Here is a 25,974-nt window from a genome sequence, read left to right on the forward strand (position 1 = left end):
AAAAAGGGCATATACTTTAAAGTCCCCTACAAATCCACGAATTTTTAAAAAAGTCCAATATTTCCAGATTTTCTTGTTCTGTCATATTTCACAAATATAAATGCACTGTAATCCCACACTGAGTTACTGGTTTCATTACTGTTCTCCATCGCCCAAATCCGGTCTCTGCTTCATTTTCAACATACTCTTGATTCTCCTAGTCAACTCTCGTGCTCCCTTCCTTCTCTCCAACATTTGCTGTTGAAACACTGGAAAAGGTTTCACAGGTACAGTTTCTCTGAGGTCTTTCTTACCAGAAGAACAAGCAGCAGAATCTCCTTCAGTTTCACAACTCACTTTTTGTTGGACAAAATTCTGTATTTCCTCCTTAGCATGAACTTCATCAAAAAAAGATTTTGATCCTCCAGGGAAGAATACTTTAAAGACAGCTGGATACAGCAGTTTGAATCTCACACCAGTGCCCTGACATTCTTTGAATAGTGGAATGAATTTACTCGTCTTCTCCCTGGTGTACAGTAATTCTCCACAAACACTTTGTGCTGTCCCCACTTTTAGTACTTTGTCCTTCTGCCACAGTTTTGTCAGAATCCACTCCTTCTGCTGTAGGATTGCATCTTTACTATTAAAGGTCGCTTTCTTATAGCTAAGTTTGGATCAAATACACGGCGTGCCCTTTCAGCTAATAACTCCTGCTGTGAAATCCCAGTCCAGTTACTTATTTTTGCTTTCATAAAATTAATGCAGTCTGCTCCTTCCAGCTCCTCTGGGTACAGCTGAAAATCTCAGGTTTTCCCTATGGGCTCTGTTCTCTTAATTCTATTATTTTTTAAAACAGCTCTTCCTGAACAGTCTCATACTCAGCTAGCCTTTTCTTCATTTTGACCATTGATTTTTGCAGTATTATCATCTCATCTGAATACCTGTTTAAAGTTTCTTCCATTTTTTCCAGCCTTTTGTTGTTTGTGTTGATGTACTCCATCAGTGTTTTGTTTAGTTTAACCAAGTCTGTATGCAGTTGTCTTATATCTTCCTGTAGGTTACTGGAAGTCATGTCTGAAGTTTGCATTGCTTTTTGCTTAACAGCTATAGAACTTTCTCCAGACAGTGTTTCTTCCTCAGTTTTTATAGCTGATTTTTTCCCAGTCTTCTGTATTTCTTTATTACTGGCATCCGGGTAGTGCATTCACTAGCCAGTAACTGATATTTACTCAAACACAAGTCTGCTGGCCTTCTCTGGTGAGTTTCTGTTTTCACCCTGGGAGAACTAGAAACTCGGTGTGCAGCCATCTTGGGAGCCCACCTCCGAGGTTAGGTTTTATTGCATTTAAGAATATTAGCATATGTCAGTTTGTGTCTCTGAAGCAAAGCATGTGTAGTGGGTGTGTGTTACTGGCAACCTGTTTGGAGCTATCAGTGTCTGTATGCAAGAACATTGCCATCAATGATGTGTAACTACCTCTTACAAACTGTATCAATCTACTTAAGAATAAGGTGGTTGTAATTAATGTGAGACAACTGCTACACTGTCTCAGGATGCCCATTTCATTGGTAATAAGCAAGTACTAGTCTAACTGCCCTTGTGGGCCATTTTAAGCCTATTCAATTTCCCTTTCAAAGGTGAGAATCAAACCCTCTACCATGCGACTGAGGCGCAAATATTTTAACCAGGATAGCTACAGATTCAGTAGGAGTGTGCAAACCCAAGGCTGCAGATCCTCTTTTTTTGTGATCTACAAGGGGGAGGGCAAGAGGGATTTGTACCTAACCAAAATGGGAGCTGTTGGGCTGGGGGAAGATATCCATAACTAATCTAAAACACTATTTTGGGTAATGCTTCTCAGCAGACAAACTAGATGTTCTATATTCAGCTAGATACTTAAATAACAGACTAAGTTTTATATCGAAAAGTACTACTCTAGGTGCCTGTGTCTATAAAGGGTACTGCAAACCACCACTGCACAGCTCCGCACAAGCTACAGGAGACAAGTTATAAGGAATCTAATCAGTAAACAGTAAATGCAGTACAAGTGTACACATAAGGTACAGTTCATGCAGCAATCCAAAATTATTTCACTTTTATGACTGATACTACAAGATTAAGGTCCCCAGACCAAGCAAAATGCAAACTGTAAAAAAGCAGTAAAAATTTAAAGAAGCTCATGCCCTACCACAATTCACAAATGCTTTATCTCATGCATGTGTCCCCTCAAATTATCTACATTATGATCCCTGTTATCCTCATTAGGGGTATTCTTTTTTTTTTTATTTAACATTTGTTTAAGGGGATACTATGACTGGGTGGGAGCTCATTTTCAGTGGAGACCTGGGGAGAAAAGCTCCAGTGACAAAATTACAAATAATACAATAAAAGTAAAGATAATCAGAAAAACAGAAATTACACATCATAAAATACAATGAGACATGTTGTTTAAAATGATTACAGTGTAAAACGCATCTTAAAAACACCTACAGTTACAATGATTAAAAAGTAAAGTAATGCAGGTTGCTGATAAAAAAATTGGCAGGTTGCCAAGAACGTCAAATAAGTATGTAGGTACACAGTCAATAGTTCAGACAGTGCCGTAGTTATGTAAAATTCATCGGATTGGTGGAGGACATGCTCTCCCAAATATATAATGCGTTAAGTAGAGCAAATTTTGATAAACGGGAATAAACAGGAGAGTAGAATAGGGAAGGGAGGGAGTGAGTACAGAAGACAGCAGAGGATAGAGAAGGAACAGAAAAGAGAGGAAGGGCAGTGGATGAGATGTTGAGATATGTAGGTGAAGAAGTCAGAGAGTGGATTGTTACTGAAGAGAAGGGGGATGGATCGGTAAAGTAAAAAGTAAGCTACTTGTGGTAGAAATGAAGTGATGAAAGTTGTGCTAAATAATAGGGTAGTTCTACCCAATTTAGTTTATGTAAGGCAGTGCAGTGGTTAGACTTATCAGCACAGTTGCTAGTGAATTTAGCTATTTTATTATAGCAGGTTTCAAGCTTAGCTAGATCACTTTTGCTTCTGTTAGTGAAGCTGGGAGAGGAGTAGAACAGGGTGGAGAGAAGATGAGTTCTGGGTATGGCCTGTCTAAAGTTAGTCAGGAAAGACTTGATTCTGTATAGTTATCCTATTTAATATGTGCCATCTTGGACTGCGACAGGTGTACTTAATTAACGACCTTAGGGCGGGTAAGATAGTACAGTTTTGTACCTACCATAAATGTAGATGTCCGAACTGGATAGCATCTGCAGTCATAACAGCTGGGTTGTCCTGTCGTCAGGCAGCCCGTCAGTCGGCCGGATTCCAAAGTCCGGGTCCGGCTTCGGCTGATGTCGCTCTTCATCCGACGTCATTTCTTTTGGACTTCGGGTATAAAGGCATCAGCCGACGCCATCTTCCTCAGTGTTTCTTGCCCCAGATGCCAGAAGCCCTCCTGAAGGCTAAAAATTTTGGATAGATGCCAATGTTTCCAAAAGGATAGAGGTAACCACAAAAATAAGCATGTATGTACATATATACAAACAAATACACCATAAAAGACTCCCCCCCATCAGCTAGCTATTAGGAGGGTAAACACCCTAGGAGTACCTCAGAGGGGAAGGAGGGAGGGTAATCCTGACTGCAGATGCTATCCAGTTCGGACATCTACATTTATGGTAGGTACAAAACTGTACTATGTCCTTCATGGATGCATCTGCAGTCATAACAGCTGGGTAGAATACCATAGCCAACTAGGGGGAGGAGGATAAAGATAGATTATGGTGTGTTTAGGATCCCTTGCAGTACAGCAGTGGCAAACCCTGCTCGGGATCTGGAATATAGAGGCAAATTGTAATGCTTGGCAAATGTATGCACGGAGGTCCAAGTAGCCGCCTCAATAATGTCTTTGGTAGCCACTCCTCGTAAGAAGGCTGTGGTAGTGGCTGTTGCCCTTGTAGAATGAGGTCTTATGTTCTGTGGAATTGGTTTTCCATGGAAGGAGTAACAGAATCGTATGCAATTTCCTATCCATTTGGAGATTGTCTGTTTGGAAATAGCTTTTCCTCTCTTCCTGTTGCATAGGCCACAAAAAGTTGGTCAGTCTTTCTGCTGCTTTTGGTTCTGTCCAAGTAGTAGCGTAGCTGTCTATGTACATCCAAGGTATGCAGTATTCTTTGCCCTCTGTTTTGTGGGTTGGGAAAGAAGGTAGGTAGGTGGATTGCCTGGTTTAAAGACACTCTGGATACCACCTTAGGCATAAATGTTGGATTAGTCCTCATGGATACTCTATCTTGGTGGAAGATTAGGAAGGGTTGCACTGCCATTAGGGCCTGTAGTTCTGAAACCCTCCTTGCTGAGGTAATTGCCAGTAGGAAAGCAGTTTTCCATGACAGGTGTTGTAAGTCTGCTGATGCTGCTGGCTCAAAGGGTGATAGTGTCAACTTTTCTAGTACGAAGTTTAAGTCCCAAGCTGGTAATGGTGGTTTTCTTGGAGGTTTTACATTCTTGATTCCTCTGAGAAATTGTCTGAGCAGAGGTGTGAAAAACAGGTGGATCAAAGCTGTATTCTGCTGAAATAGCTGATGCATGTATCTTGATGGAGGAGTAGGACAGGCCTGAATGGAGAAGTTCGCCAGATACTCCAGGATGTTAGGTATATCTATGTTTGACACATCTTTTCCTCTTTCAGAACTCCAACTGGCAAACCTTTTCCATTTTCCAGCATAGTTTCTTCTTGTTGAAGGTCTGCGTGCTTCAAGAATAATGTCTTTAACTCTTTGGGAAAGTTCCTGATTAGCTGCTGCTATGTGATGTTCCATGCAGTTAGTTGTAAGGTTTTCAGGTTTGGATGTATGGTGCTGTAGTTGTTCTGAGTTAGCATCAAAGGCATCAGGGGTATTGGCCACATATTGTTCCGAGACAAGCTCCTTAGTAGTGGATACCAGTGTTGTCTTGGCCAGTTTGGAGCTATCAGGATTATCCTTGGATGTTCTTCCTTGATTTTTAGGAGTACTTTGTGCATCAAGGGGAGAGGTGGGAATGCATAAACTGTTAGGCCCTTCCAGCTGAAGGAGAGCGAATCCACTTTCCATGCTAGTGGGTGGAATGTCCTTGTGCAGAATTTTTTGAGTTGGTGATTGTGAGGAGATGCAAATAAATCTATCTGAGGCATTCCCCACTTCTTTGTAATGTTCCTGAAGATGTCCGGGTGCAGGTGCCATTCGTGAGCATCTGATGTGGTCCTGCTTAAAATGTCCGCTAGAGTATTTTCTTTTCCTGGTACAAATCTTGCTTGCAGCTGGATGTTGTAGCTGAGTGCCAGGGTCCACAGTTCCAAAGTCATTCTGCATAGGGGGTATGAATGAGTGCCTCCCTGTTTGTTGATGTACCACATGACTGTGGTGTTGTCTGTCCTTATCAACAGCTGGCCCTCTTTGAGAAATGGTCTGAACTTTTGGATAGCCAGTTTTACAGCCAGCATTTCTTTTAGGTTGATGTGCAGGTGAAGTTGATCCTGAGTCCACAATCCTTGCACGCATTTGTCCAGCATGTGGGCCCCCATCCTAGGTCTGAAGCATCTGTTGTAATGCTCTGGCTTGCTTGACATCTGTGAAAGGGAAGGCCTGGGTTGGACCGGCATGCCTGGGCCCACCATAGGAACTCCTGTTTTAAGCATGGAATTAGTGGGATTTCTGTTTCGAGGCTGTGTCTGTGTTGGGACCATAAATTCCGTAGGTACCACTGTAGTTTTCTCATATGTAGCCTGGCAAATGGAACCAAAATTATGCATGATGCCATGAAGCCCAAGGCCTGCAGAACTTTTCTTGCTGTTAATTTGTTCAGCTTTGTTAGCGACAAGAAGTAAAGAGGGAGATCTTTTTGTTTTTCTGTAGTTAGGAATGCCATCTGTCTGACTGTGTCCAATTCCGCTCCCAAGAAAGTCCTTGTTTGGGATGGTATCAGTCTTGACTTTTGTAGATTGACTGTGTATCCCAATGCTTGTAGCAAGTAAATGACCCTTTGCAAATCTGTTGTCAACTTGCTTTTGTTGTCCCCTTGTAGCAGGCAGTCGTCCAGGTATGGGTAAATATGAATTCCCTGCAGTCTGCAGTATGCGATTACTGATGCCAGGCATTTTGTGAATACTCTGGGCGCAGTAGATAAGCCAAAAGGCAATGCTGAGAATTGATAATGCTCTGATCCTGCAAGAAATCTGAGGTATCTTCTGCAGATTGGTCGAATAGGGACGTGCAGGTATGCCTCCTTGAGATCTAGAGTTACCAGCCAACACTCCTTGCCCAGCATGGGAAGAAGTTGCTGTAGGGTCAGCATTTTGAATTTTGGGACAATGATGTATGTATTCAAGGTGGACAGGTCGAGAATTGGTCTCCAACTTTTTTCCTTTCTTGGAACTAGGAACAGTCTGGAGTAGAACCCCTTTCCTTTCTCTGCTGCAGGCACTTTTTCCACAGCTCTCATGTTTGCTAACTCCATTATCTGTTGTAAAGCTTCTGTTTTTTGATTTGGAGGTAGATTTGGCATTCCTCTTTTGACTGGTATAGTGTGGAAGTGGAATCGGTAACCTTGATGTATAATTTGCAGAATCCACTTGTCTTTTGTTATGTGGTGCCAGTTCTTTGCAAATAAAGTTAACCTTCCGCCTAGTGGAGCTGCTATTTGCTCCCTGGTAGGCGGTTTTAGGAGTAAGTCACTGTGGCTGTGTTGAAGTAGTGGCAGTGGCTGTGTCTGTGCCTCTGTTGTTACCTTGCCACTGTCGTCCTCTGTAGGCACTTCCTCTGGTTTGGTTTCTGCCTCTGGAACGCCTATTCCTGCCCCTTTGAAATCTTGTGGAGTCAGGAAAGGACCAATTCTTGGCAGGCCAGTTCCTGCTAAACCTTGGGGTTGAACCTGCAGGAAATCTTTAACAGTTTGAACTGATTTTGCCTTTTCTTCCATTTTCTTCATAACCTGCTGGGCAGGTGCACCAAACAAACTTGTCTTATCCATAGGAGCATCTAACAATTTAGCTTTAACATGATCTGGTAGAGCTTGCTCCTTTAGCCATGCATGCCTTCTTATCACTGTGCCAGTCATGGCTGATCTAAATGAAGCCTCCAGTGCATCATAGTCACATTTTAAGGAATGGTTACTAACCTGTTGTATGTTATTTACCATTTCTAATACATATTTCTTGTCAAGAGCTTCATCAGTGGTTAATTTTTAGTTAACTGATCAAGCATAAACTCTTGGTATTGTATCATGTGAAACTGGCAGTTTAAAGCTCTAGCTGAGAGAGTAGCTGAAGTGTATACTTTTTTACCCCATCTGTCTAATGACCTTGCTTCCCTTTCAGAAGGAGTAGGGTTTTTAGCTATGGTCGCTGCAACTGCCTTGGGACCCTGGGATATAGTTTCTGGGTCTGCAAGGGGGGCCTTGTAAAGGTGGTGATGAGTGTCAGGCACCCTGTAAAATCTGTCTGGTTTGGCAGGGGCTGGGGGTAATGAGTCTGGAGCAGAGCAGACATCATTAAAAGCGTCATCTACCACAGAAAGAACAGGAGGTATAGCTAAGGGCCTGTGCTGTGGAAGGTGCAGAAAGGTTCTGAGTCTTTTTCGGGAATCTGAGAATTCTTGTTGCTGCCATTGAAACTGCTCTCGCATGGCATGCAAGGTTTCCCCAAAGGAGAATTCTTCAGGAGGGGAAGCAGCTGGAATGGATTCTTCAGCATCAGAATCCTCAAAATTAGAAAAAGGAGCCTCTGGCTGGTCAGTAATGTCTGATTCATCTGCAGAGTCATCAGAGGACACTGGCTCAGGGGGCTCTGCCCTAGGTCTCTTATCTGGGGGCTGAGAGGCCCTGTCTGGGTGAGGTTGAGATCCTCTAATTAAAGAAATCAAATCTTCTGCCAAGGTGAGCATTTGAGAACTGGAAGTGGGCCTGGTTGAGGGTGGTTTAACAGGCACTGATTTGGTAGACTTGGCTGCTTTAGCCCTGGCGAAGGCCTTAATGGACATGGCAGCTGGAGGCCTAGCAGCACCACGTGCTGGGGTAGAGACATCCAGGGAATGGTGTCTGATAAGTCAGTGGGTAAAGTTTCAGAGGCCGATTCAATATTTGTAGCAGGGCCTCAAGTGTAGAGATAGATTCGGCTGTACCTATATCAGTTTTCTCGGTTTCGCGAAACCGAGACACTCATGATTTGCTTAAGCGTGGTTTCAGCCGAAACCACGGACCGCGAGTGTCGGTCTTTCTTTGCGTTTTTGGCAGAAAGTGTAGTCGGAGCTTGCGGCGACATCATGTAAGCAAAGTCAGAACCGAACAACTGTTCTGCAAACTCCGACCGGCGCCTAAGCGTTAAATCGGTTGAAGGAAGCACAGGCCGAACAGGCTGCTACGTCGTGGGCTGGGCCTAAACAAGGCAGACAGTAAGAATGGAAATCTTTATGAGGTATTTGTTTCCCACAGGTTAAACAATTATTAACTTTTTCTGACATCGGCTGAGGCAAGAAAGAGTCCCCAACGGGGTACTTAGCTTTAGAAGTCTTCGAAGTAGTATTCGGTAGAAAAAATCTCTGGATCCGACCGACCGGCACTTGCGAACAGCTTCTGCTTCGGGCGCCACGCGGCAAGAAAGACTGGGGAAGATGGCGTCGGCTGATGCCTTTATACCCGAAGTCCAACAGAAATGACGTCGGATGAAGAGCGACATCAGCCGAAGCCGGACCCGGACTTTGGAATCCGGCCGACTGACGGGCTGCCTGACGACAGGACAACCCAGCTGTTATGACTGCAGATGCATCCATGAAGGACATCATTCTCTAACCAAAAGGGATAGGTTAATTTAAGCACAAAAAGGGGAAACTGGCTAGGCTTAAAAAGGGCTGCAAGAGCAACTAGGCTAGTACTTACCTATGAACATATCCAAGTATAATGAAACCAAAACACAAACAGCCTAAAATTTACAAAATAAAAACTACTGTAAAACAAAACAAAATAAAACTTGATAAAATAAGGTAAACAAACTTCTAAAAAAAAAAAAAAAAAAAAATGTGAAAAGGATTCTATGCCTGACAACCTGTCAATCAGAAGATGAAAGCACTACTGCTAAGATGAGTTCAGCAGCTGGAGAGTTGAAACTAAATCCACAAGAACAGTAAATTAAAAAAAAAAAAACTACTTCATAATGAAGTGACTTTCATGACTACTGGGAACTGTTACAGATCAAAAAGCTGACTATGCTTGAAAAATCTCCAAGGAGGATGTAATACCAAGTGTAAACTATCACTTCTGTTTTGATACTGTTGCTGAAATTGTTCATTATTAGACTCTGGAAACGACTGCACTAAGTAATCCTTTTCAGGTTCCAGAAGCAAACAGCCACACAAATAAAACAAATATTTAAAAAAAAATGACTGCACCAAGTAATCCTTTTCAGGTTCCAGAAGCAAACAGCCACACAAATAAAAAAAATATTTAAAAAAAAAATGAAAATACAGCAAAGACTTGGAACATCTCTATTAAGTGGATTAAATATAAACGTCATTCCCAGTGCTTCAACTCACAAAAATATACTTCTAATGATTGCTTACAGTTTATGAACCAGATGATTTCGGAGATCCTGAGTAATATCTTCATGCCATGCCTTCCGAATTCCAGTACTTGATGGCTGCGTTGCAGTGGGAATGCCACTAAGATTTCCAACACCACTGCTGTCACTCAACATTGCGCTATTAAAAAAATTGCAAAAGAAATGATTTTCACAACAGTTAATGATGCAATCTCAAAAACTAGTGATTTTTTTTTCTGAGCATGCACCAGTAACCCTGCCTAACAAAAAAGGTCTCCAAAGAATATTTAAGCACTGTAGGACAAGTAGGGCTGTGTGAGCAAATTAACATATGCTAAGGTGAAAACAGCAGTATCACAGGTGCAGCAGAATTACTTCTCTAACAGAAAATGCAAAAGAAAATATCTGCCCTTCCAGTCAAAACTGCAGAGTATTTGTGGATAACCCCCAAGACAAAAATGGATTTCTTTCCTAACCCACATACAAAACACAATGAATAGGTTTGGCACATGCCAGTTTTAGCTTCTTTTCTGGCAAAGTACTCATCAGTATGTTCTAGTTGGGTGTGGTTACTGCTAGAAGTCTAGTCTGTGAAGCCCGCTGTTTTGGCATCTTCCAGCAGTGTGACCTCCACTTGTCAGCTAATACAAACACTATGGGGCATCCCTATAGCAGTTCTCTACCAGCAAGCTGCATCTGCAAAAGTCTGTGGCTGGTTTACTTAAAGTACAGGAACATTACAGTGTACATTAATGATTTAACCCTTCTATGATTGTAAATTTCATTAGAATGTATTCAGGGAGTGCAAACTACTGGTAACCCCCACCAGAGATCTCTCTAAACCCAACACTTTCTAGTTTGTAATCATTGTTTTACTCAGTCTTCTGATTCTCAATACACTTGTCCATATTTCTCCCACTCCATACTCACTACTGGCATAAGGTTTCTATTTCTCTAATTCCTAGTCTATAAAACTGTCAGCTGCATAGACCACCAGATACTGTGAAAAGTATCTAAGTGACTGTTCCTTGCTGTGCAGTTATAGAACTTGGCTCTGCAGTTATTTCCGCTTTTGCCATCCCCTTTTGTACCTCACTCGTTCTACTCATGTCTTCTTCTGAATTTGCTGAACTCGACTCCGTTATAAATCTCCTTTCCTTCTAGCTGTTCTTCTGCTAGACCTTTCTTTTTACCTTGTTCTCTCTCTCTCATTAGAGAATTCGAATTGGCTTATTCCTAACCCTACCTAAAAAGTAGCTTACCCCTGCCCTCTAATCTTTGAAATGTTACCATCAAAACAACCCCAAAATTGTATTACTTGTAGCATACTAACTTTAAAAAGTGTAATACAAAAGGACATAATCAAAAGGTTTCACTTCCTATAAATTGAACCTATAAGCTAACAAAATTAAATGCATAAAAAAGTGCCATAATACCTACCTAACTGCTCTAAGACAGACTAGAAAACCTTGGGATTTGCAATAGCCCCGCTCCGTAAGCCCTCACTACGCCCGGGTTCACTGCGCTTCCCTCCCTGACCCCAATTTCCACCCGCCCCCACTACCTCTACATTTCTACCTGATTAGCAACTTTCATCGGGCAGCCTCCCACCATCTTCCAATACAGTTACCTAACCACACTATCTTCTGGTACTGCAATTCCAGGTATAACAGTTTCTTATCTCTCAAGCCACATCCCAAACAATGTTGCACTACTTTTTACTACCCCTCCTATTAGCCCCATACTTCCTTATCTTATATGAAAATCAGTCTCTCGCAGGACTTCAAGTTCCAAAGGCCCATACTATCACCCAAGTTGTCAATCATCCCACCTTGAACCATACTTACAGTACCAGGACATATCCAACATCTTGTTCTCTCTTCCTACACATCAACTCTAGGAAAATTAGCACTAGAATCAAACTCTACCACAAACTTGTAGACAAATTCCTGAAAGTTATCTCCAAGCTTAGGTCTAAGCCTATTACTTGGTGGAGACATACACCCCATCCCTGGCACATCCACCTTAGACACATACTCCCCCCCCTACCTGTAACCTAAGCTACAAACCTACAATTTCCAGGCCATCTAACTCTCTCCTAACCTGTCATCTTAGTATTAGAAGCATTAATAACAAGGTACATGAACTGCATGCACTCCTTGCTGTTCACTCTCCTGAGATTCTCTGTCTGTCAGAGATCTGGTTAAAACCTACCACTACAGACAATGAAGTACTACCTCTTGGGTATAACATACACAGGCTGGACTGTGCTTCCAGGAAGGGGGGGTGGGGTAGCTATACTCTATAAATCAGAGCTGAATGTAACCACAGATGTAGTACAACCACCTCAGATTAATAACTTAGAGATTCTAGCCACCATACTGCAACTTAACAAAAATAAATGCATTTATATCATCTGCATGTATATTCCCCAACGTAACAATATAGCTACACTTGAAGACACTGTACACTGGCTATCTAGTCACTACCCCCAAAAAACCCTACTTCTCGGAGACTTCAATATAGACTGGGCCACCTGTTCATCAGAATCCCCAATCACCCATATTGACCTACTCTCATTTACGCAAATCATTAACACCCCTACTAGGGTAGGTAAGCCCAACCAAAATGGAAAGCATACTTGATTGGGTACTCATCAATAGTCACCCCCATCTGTACACCTCTGGTACCCTCCCTGATAGTCTAAGCGATCACCATCTCACATATATAATTAAGCACAAAGATATCAATCCCCAACAACCCATACTAAGAAATGTTAGAAATAACAAACACTTTGACTCAGCCAAATTCCAACAGGAACTAAAATCATGCAATTGGTCTATTTTAAAACTCCTCCCCTTAGAGGAAGCAGTTGTGTACTTTAACAATAAATTCCTTGAGATCCTCGAGTTACACGCACCTATTCGCTTAAAAAGAACAAAGGCAAAAACTGCACCGTGGCTTTCAAAAGAGACTAGATGCAAAATTAACCTTAGAAACAAAGCCTGGGCTTTATGACGTTCAACTAAACACCCCCAAGATCAAATTAAATACAGGCAACTTAGGAACTAAACTAAAAAATTCATACTACAAGACAAAAAACAATACCACTGCAAATTACAGACAGAAAATCAAAATAACCCACAGACATTTTGGGCGGGATTGAATAAACTACTACATACTACACCCCCGGACAAACTACTACCCAGTCCCAGTTGCCACTAGTGATAAACCCCCAGAGGATGTTTCAAATAGTTTTATCAGATTCTTTATCGAGACAATTCAGGCCCTAGCCAGCCAACTACCTCCTAGCTCCCTTGGCCCAGAATGTACCACCTCTAGAAACCTACTCTCATTTAGTTTTCAACCTGTTGCCACATCACTTATCCGTACCCTAATCAAAAAACTAAAACCCACCACACTATCGGCTGACCAACTTCCTGCTGAATACCTACAAAAATCAGCTGATGCTATTGCATATCCGGTATCGATACTTATCAATCGAACCATAGAAGAAGCTAAAATTCCCATTATCTGGAAAATAACCTGTGTAATCCCACCCCATAAAGGAGGTAACGCTACTGAATTCTCCAACTATAGGCCTATAGCTATACTCTCTCCACTTGCAAAGATTATGGAAAAATGTATTCAGAGACAGTTTATGCACCACCTAATCCATAACCACCTCAAGGCAGATACCCAGCATGGTTTCAGACCTCATCATAGTACTACCTCAGCCCTACTAACCTTTAACAACACAATAAACCATAAACGAAACTAACCCTATTTCTTCAGCCCTCTAATTGGATCTCTCCAAGGCATTCGATATGGTTGACCACCAACTATTAATCCACACCCTGCAAAAACTCAGTCTAGATCCTAAAGCCCTTCAATGGTTTAAATCTTAAGTGGTAGACAGCAGGCTGTTCTTTGGCAGAATAAACTCTCTAACCTACTACCCAACACCCCTGGAGTACCACAAGGCTCTATACTAGGGCCCCTGTTATTTTCCACTTTCATCAATGATATGAATACTGTCATCCCAAAAGTCAGCTGTATCCAATACCCTGATTTGCTCGGCCACATCCCCAATAGAGTTACAGTTAGCCACCCAGACCACCTTTAACACACAATAGAAAACTGGCTTTTCCAACAACGTCTGATTCTAAATCCTAAAAAAACTAAAATGCTGTTATTACCTACACAAAGGTCTATTGCCGTTAACTTTATAATAAAAGCAAATGATGAAACAATCTCACCTGACCTCTCCACTAAACTATTAGGCGTCATTAAAAATAATAATCTAAAATTCGACCTACATGTTAACCAACTTATCAAAACCATCAACAAAAATCTAGGATACTTTACAGAATAAAAGCCTTCCTACCCCCCCAACCAAAGTTCGATCTCACCTTCTCTCTACTCTTCTTTATGTATCCTCTCTTCTTTCTAATGTTAACAAGACTGTCATGAACAAACTCTCAATCTGTTACAACCACATTGCCAGGTTTGCCACTGGGCTGCCTTTTAGGACAAATCACTGCATCAATCTAATCCAGCTTGGATGGCTTGAACTACCCAGTCTAATACTATATAACCAATTGGTTATGACCCATAAAAATCATATATAACCCTAACAATACCCCTGTACTTAAAGATCTTGTCACCCTCTATAATAATCCTAGACCGCTGCGTTCCTCCAACAGACTCCTTATTCAGATATGTAAAACTAATAACTCAGCCGGTGACTCACTCTTCATAAATTCTGTAGGTAGATCGTGGAACTCTCTACCAGCTGATATTACCTTACTCTCTTCACTTGGTCAATTCAAAACTAGGCTCAAACACCACCTGGGAACAAACTGGCTATGTCACTGTATCAAGCCTGGTTAACCTGTCTTTGGAATGTGTAAATCTGCTAGGTAGCCTACTATGTAATTTTATCCAATTGTCTCACTGAATAGCACTACCTGACGATTTGTTATAATGTTTGCTCTTCTAATCACTGAAAATATTCTATATGTAATTTGTATTGTCTGCCCATCTAATCTCTGTAAATAATATATTTATTTGTAATATGTGACATGTTATGAGCTGTTATTCCATAGAGCTTTTCTCCCCGGGCCTCTGCTGAAAATGGACAAATGTAAAATAAATAAATAAAATAAATAAACTGCACACTTGGGAGTCTGCACTGTGACAATTCACTGGCATCAATAAAAACAGAATGGCACTGAAGAAAGGGTCCCCTACACAAAATTATATGTATATTCTAGAAGGGAAGAAAAACCCCTCACCCACTCAGGAATTTAGGAAAAGAAAAATACCTGCAACTGCTGAAGGTGTCACACTAGTAAACGAAAAGAAGCAAAGCAAAACAAGGGACACCACCATGAGCTTCAAACTTGCAATAACATCATTTATTGGATGTAGGATGTTGGATTCTAAAGACATGCTTCTGGAGCATTTCTTCCCGGGCCTCCGCTGAAAACAGGATCTGTGGAACCTAGTCGGACTTTCCCGGTCAACAAATGTTAAATAAAATAAAATAAAATGTAATCCACAGTAATCCAAAAACAGAAAATCAAACGTAATAAAAGTCCCCTTGTAGTATCAAATGATAAGCACTTTCGGAAAAATCCTTCATCAGATCATAATCTTGATAAATGGGGATCATCATTTAAAAAGTAAAAGTAACCAATCAAAATTAAAATACTAAATGACACTTTCTTTTGTATAACCAATAGTCAACAAGGAAAGCAAATCCTAGATAAACCAGTCAGAGAGTAGCTAATTTGCATATCATCCAATGGCATAAGCCACTTATGGACCGATCAACATGTGCTTGTAGCAAAAAGCTGCCCAATGGTTAAATAAACCAATCAAGAACGACTATTTTGCACTCATCCGTGAGCTTATGCCACATAGAATGGCCCAATAGTTAGAAAACGTACATGGTGAGTATCAATGGTAGGGATAAATTTTTTGGCAAGTGCCAACCTGTGCTATTCATAGCATAATATAGCTAATAAATGTCGGAGGCAACCATATAGAGGTTAACAAATGAAAAGGGAACAATCCTCTCCATAACCTAACACAGTATGTCTAAAACGCCACCAAACCAATGGCAGAAATTTATCACAAAATAACATATCAGCTCATCCGCACAAGACCAGCTGGTGGTTATAAAGGCAGGCTATGAATAACATTAACAGTCAATTATGGCCAGTTGTAAAATATCTGATGACCAACCAAACCAGTCATATATAATTGGCATTAACTACTCCATATATTTCTTATTTTAGTTTCTGCATAAGATAAACCGATCATATTATGGGAAATGATGCCCAGTATAAGAAATATGGTATCCAGTACGAAAAAACATTTCTTGGCAGCAACAGATCTTTATTATTAGATACAAAAACTATGCGGCATGGCTAAGTAAACTTACATCAGTAAATCTAGCATGTGTACCGCCAACGTTACAACTTTGTTGACATTTAAAGAGCAGCGCAATGCGACCATCAATACTAAAAAAATGTCTATGTGAATATTATCACTTGTCAGATGAAAACGCATCAAATGCATATATATTTCATATCATATAAGATAAGAAAATGCACCCTAAAATATTGCCAGTCATAGCCAATCACAAAACGCTCTATGGGTAAATACACCACTTGCATGGGATTTCTGCGGTCCAATCCATATGATTTAAGCAAACAGAGCCATCCAGTCATAAAGTACAGTTGTGTACACTTACCATAAATGTAGATGTTAGAGTGTATTCACTGTTGCAGTCATTACAATTGAGTTATCCTGCTGGCAGGCAGCCCTCAGTCGGCCTGAATTCCAAAGTCTTGGTCCGGCGTCGGTTGCTGACGCCTCTTCCCTGACGTCAGTGCGCCAGGGGTATATAAGATCAGCCAACGCCATTTTCTTCAGTTTTTCTTGCCCCAGATGTCAAGTGCTCCCAAAGGGTTAGGCTAAAAATATGTTAATAAAACATACATGCACCAAAGTATATTTTACCTTCATCTACAAACAAATACACCACATAGGTTGTATAGTTTAGAGAAGTACAGAGAAGTTCCAGCAAAAATAAGGGGGATGGCGGATGGGTAACCTGGACTGCAACAGTGAATACACTCGAACATCTACATTTATGGTAAGTGTACACAACTGTACTATGTTCTTCGTGTTTCACTGTTGCAGTCATTACAATTGGGTTGAATCCCAAAGCTATGGTTGGGAGGCTGGAGCTAAATAGTATTAGGAGCGGCTATGAGGCCCTGCAGAACTGCAGTGGCAGCGCCTGCCCTGGATTTAGAGCAGAGTGGTAGATGATCGTGCTTTGTAAAGATGTGCACTGAACTCCAGGTAGCAGCCTCTAAAATGTCTTTGGTTGGTACTCCCCTGAGGAAGGCTGCTGAGGTGGCTGCTGCTCTGGTTGAATGTGGCCTAATGCCCTTAGGCACTGGCTTGCCATGTTGTGAATAGCAGAAATGAATGCAGTGGCCTATCCACTTTGAAATAGTCTGCTTTGAGCTAGCCTTTCCTTGTGATCCTGCAGCATATGCCATTAGTAATTGCACCGTCTTTCTGAAAACTTTGGTTCTGTCCAAGTAGAATCAAAGCTGTCTGTATGTCCAAAGAATACAGAATTCTCTCTCCCTTGTTCGGTGGGTTTGGATAAAAGGTTGGCAGATGAACAGTTTGGTTAAGGGCCACACTGGACACTACCTTAGGCATAAATGTCGGGTTTGTCCTCAGGGAAATTCTGTCTGGATAAAAAATGATAAAAGGTTCCACAGCCATGAGTGCCTGTAGCTCTGAAACTCATCTAGCGGACGTTATTGCTAGGAGCAGAGCTGTTTTCGAAGATAAAAACTTTATATCAGCTGTAGCGGCTGACTCAAAAGGAGGCAGGGTGAGTTTTTCCAAGACATAGTTGAGGTCCCTATGCAGGTATTGGTGATCTCCTTGGAGACCTTAGGTTTTTGGCCCCTCTGAGGTACTGCCTTAACAAAGGATGAGAAAAGATTGGTGGCTCTGTATTGTAATGAGCCGAAATGGCAGAGGCATGAATTTTAATTGATGAAAAAGATAAGACTTTGTCCAGCATCTCAGTTAAGTACTGCAAAATCTGAGGAATATTTGGTACAGCTGTGTCAATTCCTTGTGCCTGGTTCCAAGCACAGAATCTCTTCCATTTCCCAGCATAAGATTTTCTAGTGCTGGGCCTTCTGGCCTCCAAAATTACATCCATCACAGCTTTAGGGAGAGTTGTGTTTTATAGGACTACATTATCCGCCATGCTGCCAGATTTAAGATCTTGAGTTGGCTGTGCAGAATCTGACTGTTTTGTTGGGACAGTAGATGAGGTATTTGAGGTAAGCCGTGCACTGAGACAAGTTCCTTAGGATTGGGCCAGTCTGGGGCAATCAGTATCATCTTTGGCTTCTCTTGTCTGACCTTTAGGAGTACCTTAGGGAGGAGAGGCAGAGGAGGAAAGGCATATACTGCTAAGTTTTTCCAGCTGAAAGATAGGGCGTCCGCTTTCCATGCTTGTCTGTGATAAGTCCTTGTGCAGAATCTTTTTAGTTGGTAGTTGTGAGGAGAGGAAAATAGATCTATATGCGGGCATCCCCATTTCCTTGTTATCATGCTGAAGACTTGTGGATCCAATTTCCACTCGTGGGGATCCATGAGGTTTCTGCTTAGTTCATCTGCCAGAGTATTTATCTTTCCTGGCAGGAATTGTGCCTGCAGATGTACTTGGTAAGTCAATGCTGTGTCCCACAAAGACACGGCTAGTCTGCAAAGGGGGTAAGAATGAGTGCCACCCTGCTTGTTTATATACCACATGACCGCGGTGTTGTCTGTCTTTATCAGTAGTTGTCCCGGATGAAATAGGTCCTTGAAGGCTGTCAGGGCATTCTGAACAGCTAGCATCTCTTTGATTGATGTATAGATGCATTTGGTTTGCGGACCATGTGCCTTGAATACATCTTCCTGCCATGTGGGCCCCCCAGGCATAATCTGATGCATCCGCTGCTAATGTCTTCCTGGCTGGGGGTAAAGTGAATGGCTGTCCCTTGTTCTGGTGACAAGCCTTTGCCCACCATCGAAACTTCTGTTGCAGGCAGGAAATGAGAGTAATCCTCGTTTCCAGGCTGTGGCAATGCTGAGTCCAAACACTTTTTAGGTACCATTGAAGTTTCCTCATATGCAGTTTTGCATATGGAATTAGTAGAATGCAGGATGCCGTGAAGCCCAAAGCCTGCAGAATTTTTCTTGCAGATAACTGGGCCTTTGTTGCCAACATTTTGAAATACGTAGTCAGTTGCTTTTGTTTGTCTGGCGTGAGATAAGCTATCTGGGCAGTTGCATTTAAGCTTGCACCCAGGAATATTATCTTTTGAGAGGGTACTAGTTTTGATTTCTTTTCGCTGACCGTGTACCCTAGAGCATGTTAAAAATCTCTTTACAAATGCCAGATGCTGTAGAAGAATGTCCTTGTTCTCTGCTTGAATGAGGCAGTCGTCCAAGTAAGGATATATTTATATTCCTCTTTGTCTGCAGAATGCAATTACTGGTGCCAGGCACTTTGCAAAGACCCTGGGTGCAGTAGATAAGCCAAAGGGCAGTGCAGAAAATTGTTAATGCATTGAGCCAGCTTTGAATCTGAGGTATCTTCTGCATGTTTGTCTGACTGGGACATGCAGGTATGCCTCTTTTAGGTCTAAAGTCACCAGCCAAGCCTTCTTGCCCAGCATAGGCAGAAGCTGCTGTACAGTCAACATTTTGAATTTTGGTATATCCAGGTATGTGTTTAGAATAGATAGGTCCAGTATTGGTCTCCAGGTTTTGTCCTTTCTTGGTACCAAGAACAGTCTTGAATAAAATCCTTGTCCCTGTTCTTGCTCCGGTACTTGCTGAATGGCCCCCATATGTCCATGAGGGATGAGACTTGTTTTTGTGCCTCTACCCATTGATTTTTTTGGCAGGTTTGGCCAACCGTTTGCCCTTGGCAGAGTATGGAAGTGAAACTTGTAGCCTTGTGACACTATGTCTAGGACCCATTTTTCCTGGGTTATAATGTGCCAATTTTGAGAAAAAAGTGCTAATTTTCCCCCTGAAGGTGCTGCCAGAAGATAAGTGCTTGGTGCAGGAAGGGGGAAGTCATTGTGACTGTTTCCTGTATGGCTGTGATTTGTCTTCTCCACTTTTGGAGGTAAAAGCACCCCATTGTTTAGACCTGAAGGAGCCTTGAGGCTGGTATCTGCCTCTAGGGCACCTGTATCTGCCCCTTTGTGGCCTGTCTGACACTGGAAAGGACCAATTCTTTGTAGGCCAGAGTCTGCTAAATCTTGGAGGCTGCACCTGTAAGAAATCCCTGACCATTTGCATAGATTTAGCTTTGTCCTCCATCTTCTTTAACACCTCGTCTGCCTTAACACCAAACAAAGTATCATGCTGCAATGGAGCATCTAATAATTTTGCTTTGACATGATCAGGCAAATTTTGTTCCTTTAACCAAGCATGCCTCCTAACGACAGAACCCGTAACAGCGGCCCTGCAGGAGGCCTCCAGAGAATCGAAACCACATTGCAAAGTATGCTTTCCAATTTGTTCAGCTGCATGCAATAAATCCTGCATTTCTTTGTTTTCTGCACATTCAGAATTTATCAACATTTTCTGTTTAAGCAGTGACATGATATATTGCTAATATTTGAGCATATGAAACTGGCAATTTAAGGCCCCTATAGCCAAGGTAGAAGTGTAAACCTTTTTTCCCCATCTGTCCAGTGCCCTAGAATCCCTGTCAGAGGGGGTAGGGTTTTTTGCAGTGGAAGCCTTGATCCCTTTGGGACTCTGAGATAGTTTCTGGGTCAGCAGCAGGGTTTTTGAAAAAGAATTTATGAGAGTCAGGAACCCTGTAGTCCCTGTTCGGCTTAACAGGAGTCAGGGGTCAGACTAGAGACTGAAAAAACATCATCTACAATATCTAACACAGGTGGAATAGCTAGGGGCCTGTGTTGTGGTAGCAAAAGGAAGTCTCTGAGCCTTTTCTTAGATTCTGAAAAATCTTGGCTCTCCCAGTGGAAATGTTCCCTCATGGTATGCAAGGTTTCCCCAAAAGAGTAGTCCTCAGGAGGAGAGGCTGAAGGGATAGATTCTTCAGCATCAGAATCCTCATAGGGAGGAAGAGAGTATTCCTGACCAGAAGAGGTATCAGATGAAATGGAAACCTGATCTGAAGATTCATAGTCTGTCTCTTGCCTAGGCCTTTTATCAGGAGGAGGATGGGAACCCCTGATCAAAGTAATCAAGTCTTCGGCCATTTTGAGTATCTGTTTTTTGGGCATGGAGAACTGTCCATGAGGCTGTTGTACTTGTTTCTTTGTCTTTGCCTTTGAAGCTGAAGTCGATTTAATGTATAAATGAGTAGGTCTGAAAACACCCTCAGAAGCCGATGCCTGCTCAGCGGCTCCAGACCCATCTGAGGAAATAGTATCCGTGGGTCCAATACCTTGAGTTTCCAGCGGCCTAGTCAACTCCACGTGGGAGTCGGTAGCGGCCTGCGGCTCTAAAGTAGCGGGCGTCAGGGGCTGCGAATGTGCCTCACTGAGAACCGGCAACTGGCTTAGAAGAAGCCTCATTGTCGGTTCTGGACCTCTGTTGCCTGTCCTTTTCTTTGCGTTTCTTGTGAATTCCGGTAGTCGGAAGGCTATCCGATGGCATCGTACAATTAAATCTTCTGCCAAAATAGTGTAATGCAAAATCGTACCGATGCTTAATAGTATGTTGGTTAAATCTAGCACAAAACCGGCAACTGGCAACATCGTGGTCAGGGCCTAGGCAAGGAATACAGAAAGAATGAAAGTCCTTATGAGATATTTGCTTCCTAGAAGAAATACAATTATTAACTTTTTCTGACATCGGACTGGAGCAAGAAAAAAGTTTCCCCAATGGGGTACTTGGCTTTTAATGAAGACTTCGGATCGGAAATTCGAACACGAAAATCTCAGGAGTCGGCTGACCGTCACTTGTGAACTGCTTCTGCTTCGGGCACTGCGTGGCAAGAAAGACTGAAGAAAATGGCATCGGCTGCATCTTGTATACCCCTGGCGCACTGACGTCAGGGAAGAGGCGAGAGCAACCGACGCCGGACCAAGACTTTGGAATTCAGGCCAACTGAGGGCTGCCTGTCAGCAGGATAACCCAATTGTAATGACTGCAACAGTGAAATACGAAGAACATCATGTAAGTTACAACCAATGACAGAAATCATATGCCTCCTACAGCCAATCAGCATAGCCTCCCATAGCTAAAAGACAAATAGTCTTAAGGTATTGTAGCATGTTATATAAAACATCTATAAATAACAACAATTTAGTGAATGATAATACAAATAAATGAACCATGCTACTGGTGAAACTATGGATAGCTGTTACAATGAACTGAAATCTATGCATAATTCAAAGATGCATTGGCAAATAATGTGAAAATGCAAGTCTAACATGTTACAGCCAATCGTGGAGTGCCAGATTAGCATACAAACCTACAGCGAAGGACCATCAAAAAAACAAAACAAATTACTTTATCCCACATTTGGTCCAACGGATGTAGAAGCATGTTGTAGGTATTAAAAGCCAATAATAAAAGTCATTTACTAGGAAGAACCTTTCAAGACTATATTTAACACTGCACAAATTTACAAAAAAACACCAAAAGACTTATAAAGGATTTTCACATGTTGTATAAAACATCAATAAATAACATAAAAAATTATGTTGATGGTAACTCATACTCCCAAAGGGAGAAACTATGAATATCTATTACTAAAATCTATACATAATGCAAAAACGCATTGGCAAATAACGTAAAAATGCATTATAGCCAGTCGTGGAGCATCAAATTGACATGCAAGCCAATGGCGATAAACCATCAAATAACCAATCAAGAGACTTTATCCCACGTTCGGTCCAACAGATATAAATGCATCCTGTGGGTATTGAGGACCAAACAGAAAGCATTTACTAAGAAGCACCATTTAATGCTGCATATAGAGCTAACCACACCAGATTACAGGGAACCACCAAATGGAAAAGAATGCCCTGGCAAACACCGTCAGAAGTCACAAGACAATATATAAAACATCTAAATTGTCATCTTGTTAACAACTAAGAATCACAACACAAGTATTCCAATGCAATGTTGATAATGCTCAAATAAGGAAATGAAAATGAACTTTCAAAGTTAACGGGAAGATCCATTCATATAATCTAGCCTTTGATGGTCATCCAAAAAACGAGGCTGGGGAGAAAATAACAAAACCCCTCCCAAACTAATTACCAACAAATCACTTTCCAATGTCAGTGACTCAGACAACAATGGAGTAGTGCTTAATATTATGGCAATGGTAGATCTAACACGCTCTTTCTGTTTAACTAATGGTCAGACACCTATCTTTAAGCATTGGTCTTAGTGGTACAACAGCATTTAGACCAGGTAGTTTTATCAGTAGTCAGATTGATAATCCATTTAACTTCATTTTTTTCAGTGAGGTTCATTATATCACCTTGTTTTAGGTTATGATGTGTATTTTGAAGTCCTTTGAACTTAAAAGTATTCGTGGGGAATTGTACTATATGCTCAGTAAGGGAATTCTTGATATATTTATTGCAAATATCACGCAGAGGTCATAAAATCCTGTTCTTGAATTTCTGGTCAGTCTTCCCCAAGTAATAGGCATCACATCTTTGGCATGTGGCAAGATAAACGAGATGCTGAGTGTTGCAATCATCATGACATGAAAAGGTGTACTCAGAACCTTTTACAGAATGTAAAAAATTAATAGTAGTGTCAATGCAATTGCATGCTGAACATTTATTGCAGTGAAATGTTCCCTTTTTCTTTATCACATTAATAGGTGGATGACCATCTTTCTGGCATAATAAGCATTTGATGTTCTTATTTTTAAAAGTAAATCTCAGTGTTTCTCCAACTATGTCACAGATATTTACATCCTGTGCCAAAATGGGCCAATATTTCTAAATGATGTCACACACTTGAGTGCTATTAGCAAAGGTTAAGATCATACTTAGTCTTGATTCGTTGACATCGGTATTGACAGAAAAACTATTTCTGTCATTTGATTTATTGAAAAAATGGGGATAACCCTTGGTTTTTCTGACTTCATTGAGTCTATCTGCATCAACAGTAACATCTTTAATGGAATAACCTCTATTCAATAGATTGGACTGTAGGTACTTAACCTAATTTTCATAGTCATGATCCTCAGTACATAGTCGAGAAAATTCTGGTTACCTCATTTTCCTTGATGTTTTTAAAAATGTGTCTGAGATGTAGACTGGTCTTGTGAAGATAGTGACTCTTCCATGTCTGTTTTCTATGTAATGTTGTACCTATCTTGCCTTTAGAATCGAAAAATATCCTCACATCAAGGAAGATACTCTCCTTGGAAATCTGATGTGTGAACATTAAGATGCAGTAGTTTCGTTCAGGTAATTCACAAAGTTTTGTATTTGACCACAATCACCTTGCCATATAATAAAAGCATAGTCAACGAAACGACCATAGTAAATAACATTAGAATACCAAGGATTCATGGCATTCAATACAAATTTATTCTCCCATTCTAAGAGGACAAGATTAGAATAACTATTAGCGCATGGTGAGCCCATGACAACAACCCAACGCTGCCCATAGTATTGTCTCCCATAGAAAAAAGTACAGTTTTGTACCTACCATAAATGTAGATGTCCGATAGACATGCAACTGCAGTCATAACATGTGGGTTGTCCTGCTTCAGGCAGCCCTCGGTCGGCCGGATTCCAAAGTCTGGATCTGACGTCAGCTGATGTCGCATTTCTCTTCGACGTCAGAGCGGCTGGAGTACATAAGCATCAGCCGACGCCATTTTCTTCAGTGTTTCTTGCCCCAGATGCCAGGTGCCCTCCAAGGAAGGCTGTAATCAAATTGGAAGACAAAAACAGGATTCCAAACAAATAAATGAGCAATAAAACAAATACACCATAACAGATATCCCCAGCTAAGAGAAACAGGGATAGGAGTGGACCCTAGGCATAGAGGGGTATGGAGGGAGGGAAAATCTGACTGCAGTTGCATGTCTATCGGACATCTACATTTATGGTAGGTACAAAACTGTACTATGTCCTTCAAGAATGCAACTGCAGTCATAACATGTGGGTAGAATACCACAGCTTAGCTGGGGGAGGAGGTATGCACTAGGAAAGAGATGGTGTGGCAATCAAACCCTGCAGGACTGCCGAAGCAAAGCTTGCTCTGGATCTGGAGTATAGAGGGAGATTGTAGTGTTTGGAGAATGTATGCACGGAGCTCCATGTAGCAGCTTCTAGAATGTCCTTGGTAGGCACCCCTCTTAAAAATGCTGTAGAGGTGGCTGTAGCTCTGGTGGAATGTGGTCTGACATTGGCTGGAACAGTCTTTCCATGAAAGGAATAACAGAATCTGATGCAATGTCCAATCCATTTAGAAATAGTCTGTTTTGAAATTGCTTTTCCCTGGACTGCAGGGGTGTAAGCTACAAAAAGTTGTTCAGACTTCCTACTGGCCTTGGTTCTGTCCAGGTAGTATCGAAGTTGTCTGTGAATGTCCAAGGTATGCAAAAGTCTTTCCCCCTTATTCCCAGGATTGGGGAAGAAAGCAGGCAGATGAATGGCTTGATTTAGAGGAAACCCTAGATACCACCTTTGGCATAAAAGTAGGGTTGGTCCTTAATGAAACTCTGTCTCTGTGGAAAATAATAAAGGGTGGTATTGCCATTAGTGCCTGTAGCTCCGAAACCCTTCTTGCTGAGGTAATTGCCAACAGGAAAGCTGTCTTCCATGAGAGAAATTGCAAGTCAACTGAAGCTGCTGGCTCAAAAGGAGGTAGAGTCAGTTTTCCTAAGACAAAATTAAGGTCCCAGGCTGGCACCGGGGCCTTTCTTGGTGGCTTAATGTTCTTGATTCCCCTGAGGAATCGTCTTAGTAAGGGGTGAGAGAAAACAGGAGGATCAGTGTTGTATCTAGCTGAAATAGCAGATGCATGTATATTTATGGAAGAATATGAGAGGCCGTTCTTTAACATATCTGCCAAATATTCCAAGATGAGTGGGATGTTCAGTAATGATGCATCATGTCCCTTGCTGGTATTCCAATTGCTGAATCTTTTCCACTTTGCTAAGTAAACCTTTCTGGTGGATGGTCTTCGAGCCTCTGTTAGTATCCGCTGAACTTCCTTGGAGAGAGATAAGCTGAAGTTATTTATGGGATCTCCCAGGCTGTTAGCTGCAGTGTCTGAAGGTTTGGATGCACTGTTTCGAAATTGTATTGAGTCAAAAGTAGAGGCCACTGAGGGAGGGCCCACCTCCTGG

The 25,974-nt window shown here is 41.6% G+C and overlaps 1 protein-coding gene across 2 annotated transcripts in view; it reads right to left on the bottom strand.

The window, feature by feature from the left end:
- EP300 (E1A binding protein p300) overlaps positions 1-25,974 on the bottom strand; it is a 1,713,356-nt gene that overhangs the window by 895,993 nt on the left and 791,389 nt on the right. For both annotated transcript variants that reach the window (XM_044076495.1, XM_044076487.1), the window contains exon 8: positions 9,568-9,705. In XM_044076495.1, coding sequence (XP_043932430.1) covers positions 9,568-9,705 — 138 coding nt within the window. The remainder of the gene's footprint in view (positions 1-9,567; positions 9,706-25,974) is intronic.

This window comes from Protopterus annectens, chromosome 1.part1, assembly GCF_019279795.1.
Source record: "Protopterus annectens isolate FY-2018-M chromosome 1.part1, PAN1.0, whole genome shotgun sequence".
NCBI lineage: Eukaryota > Metazoa > Chordata > Ceratodontiformes > Protopteridae > Protopterus > Protopterus annectens.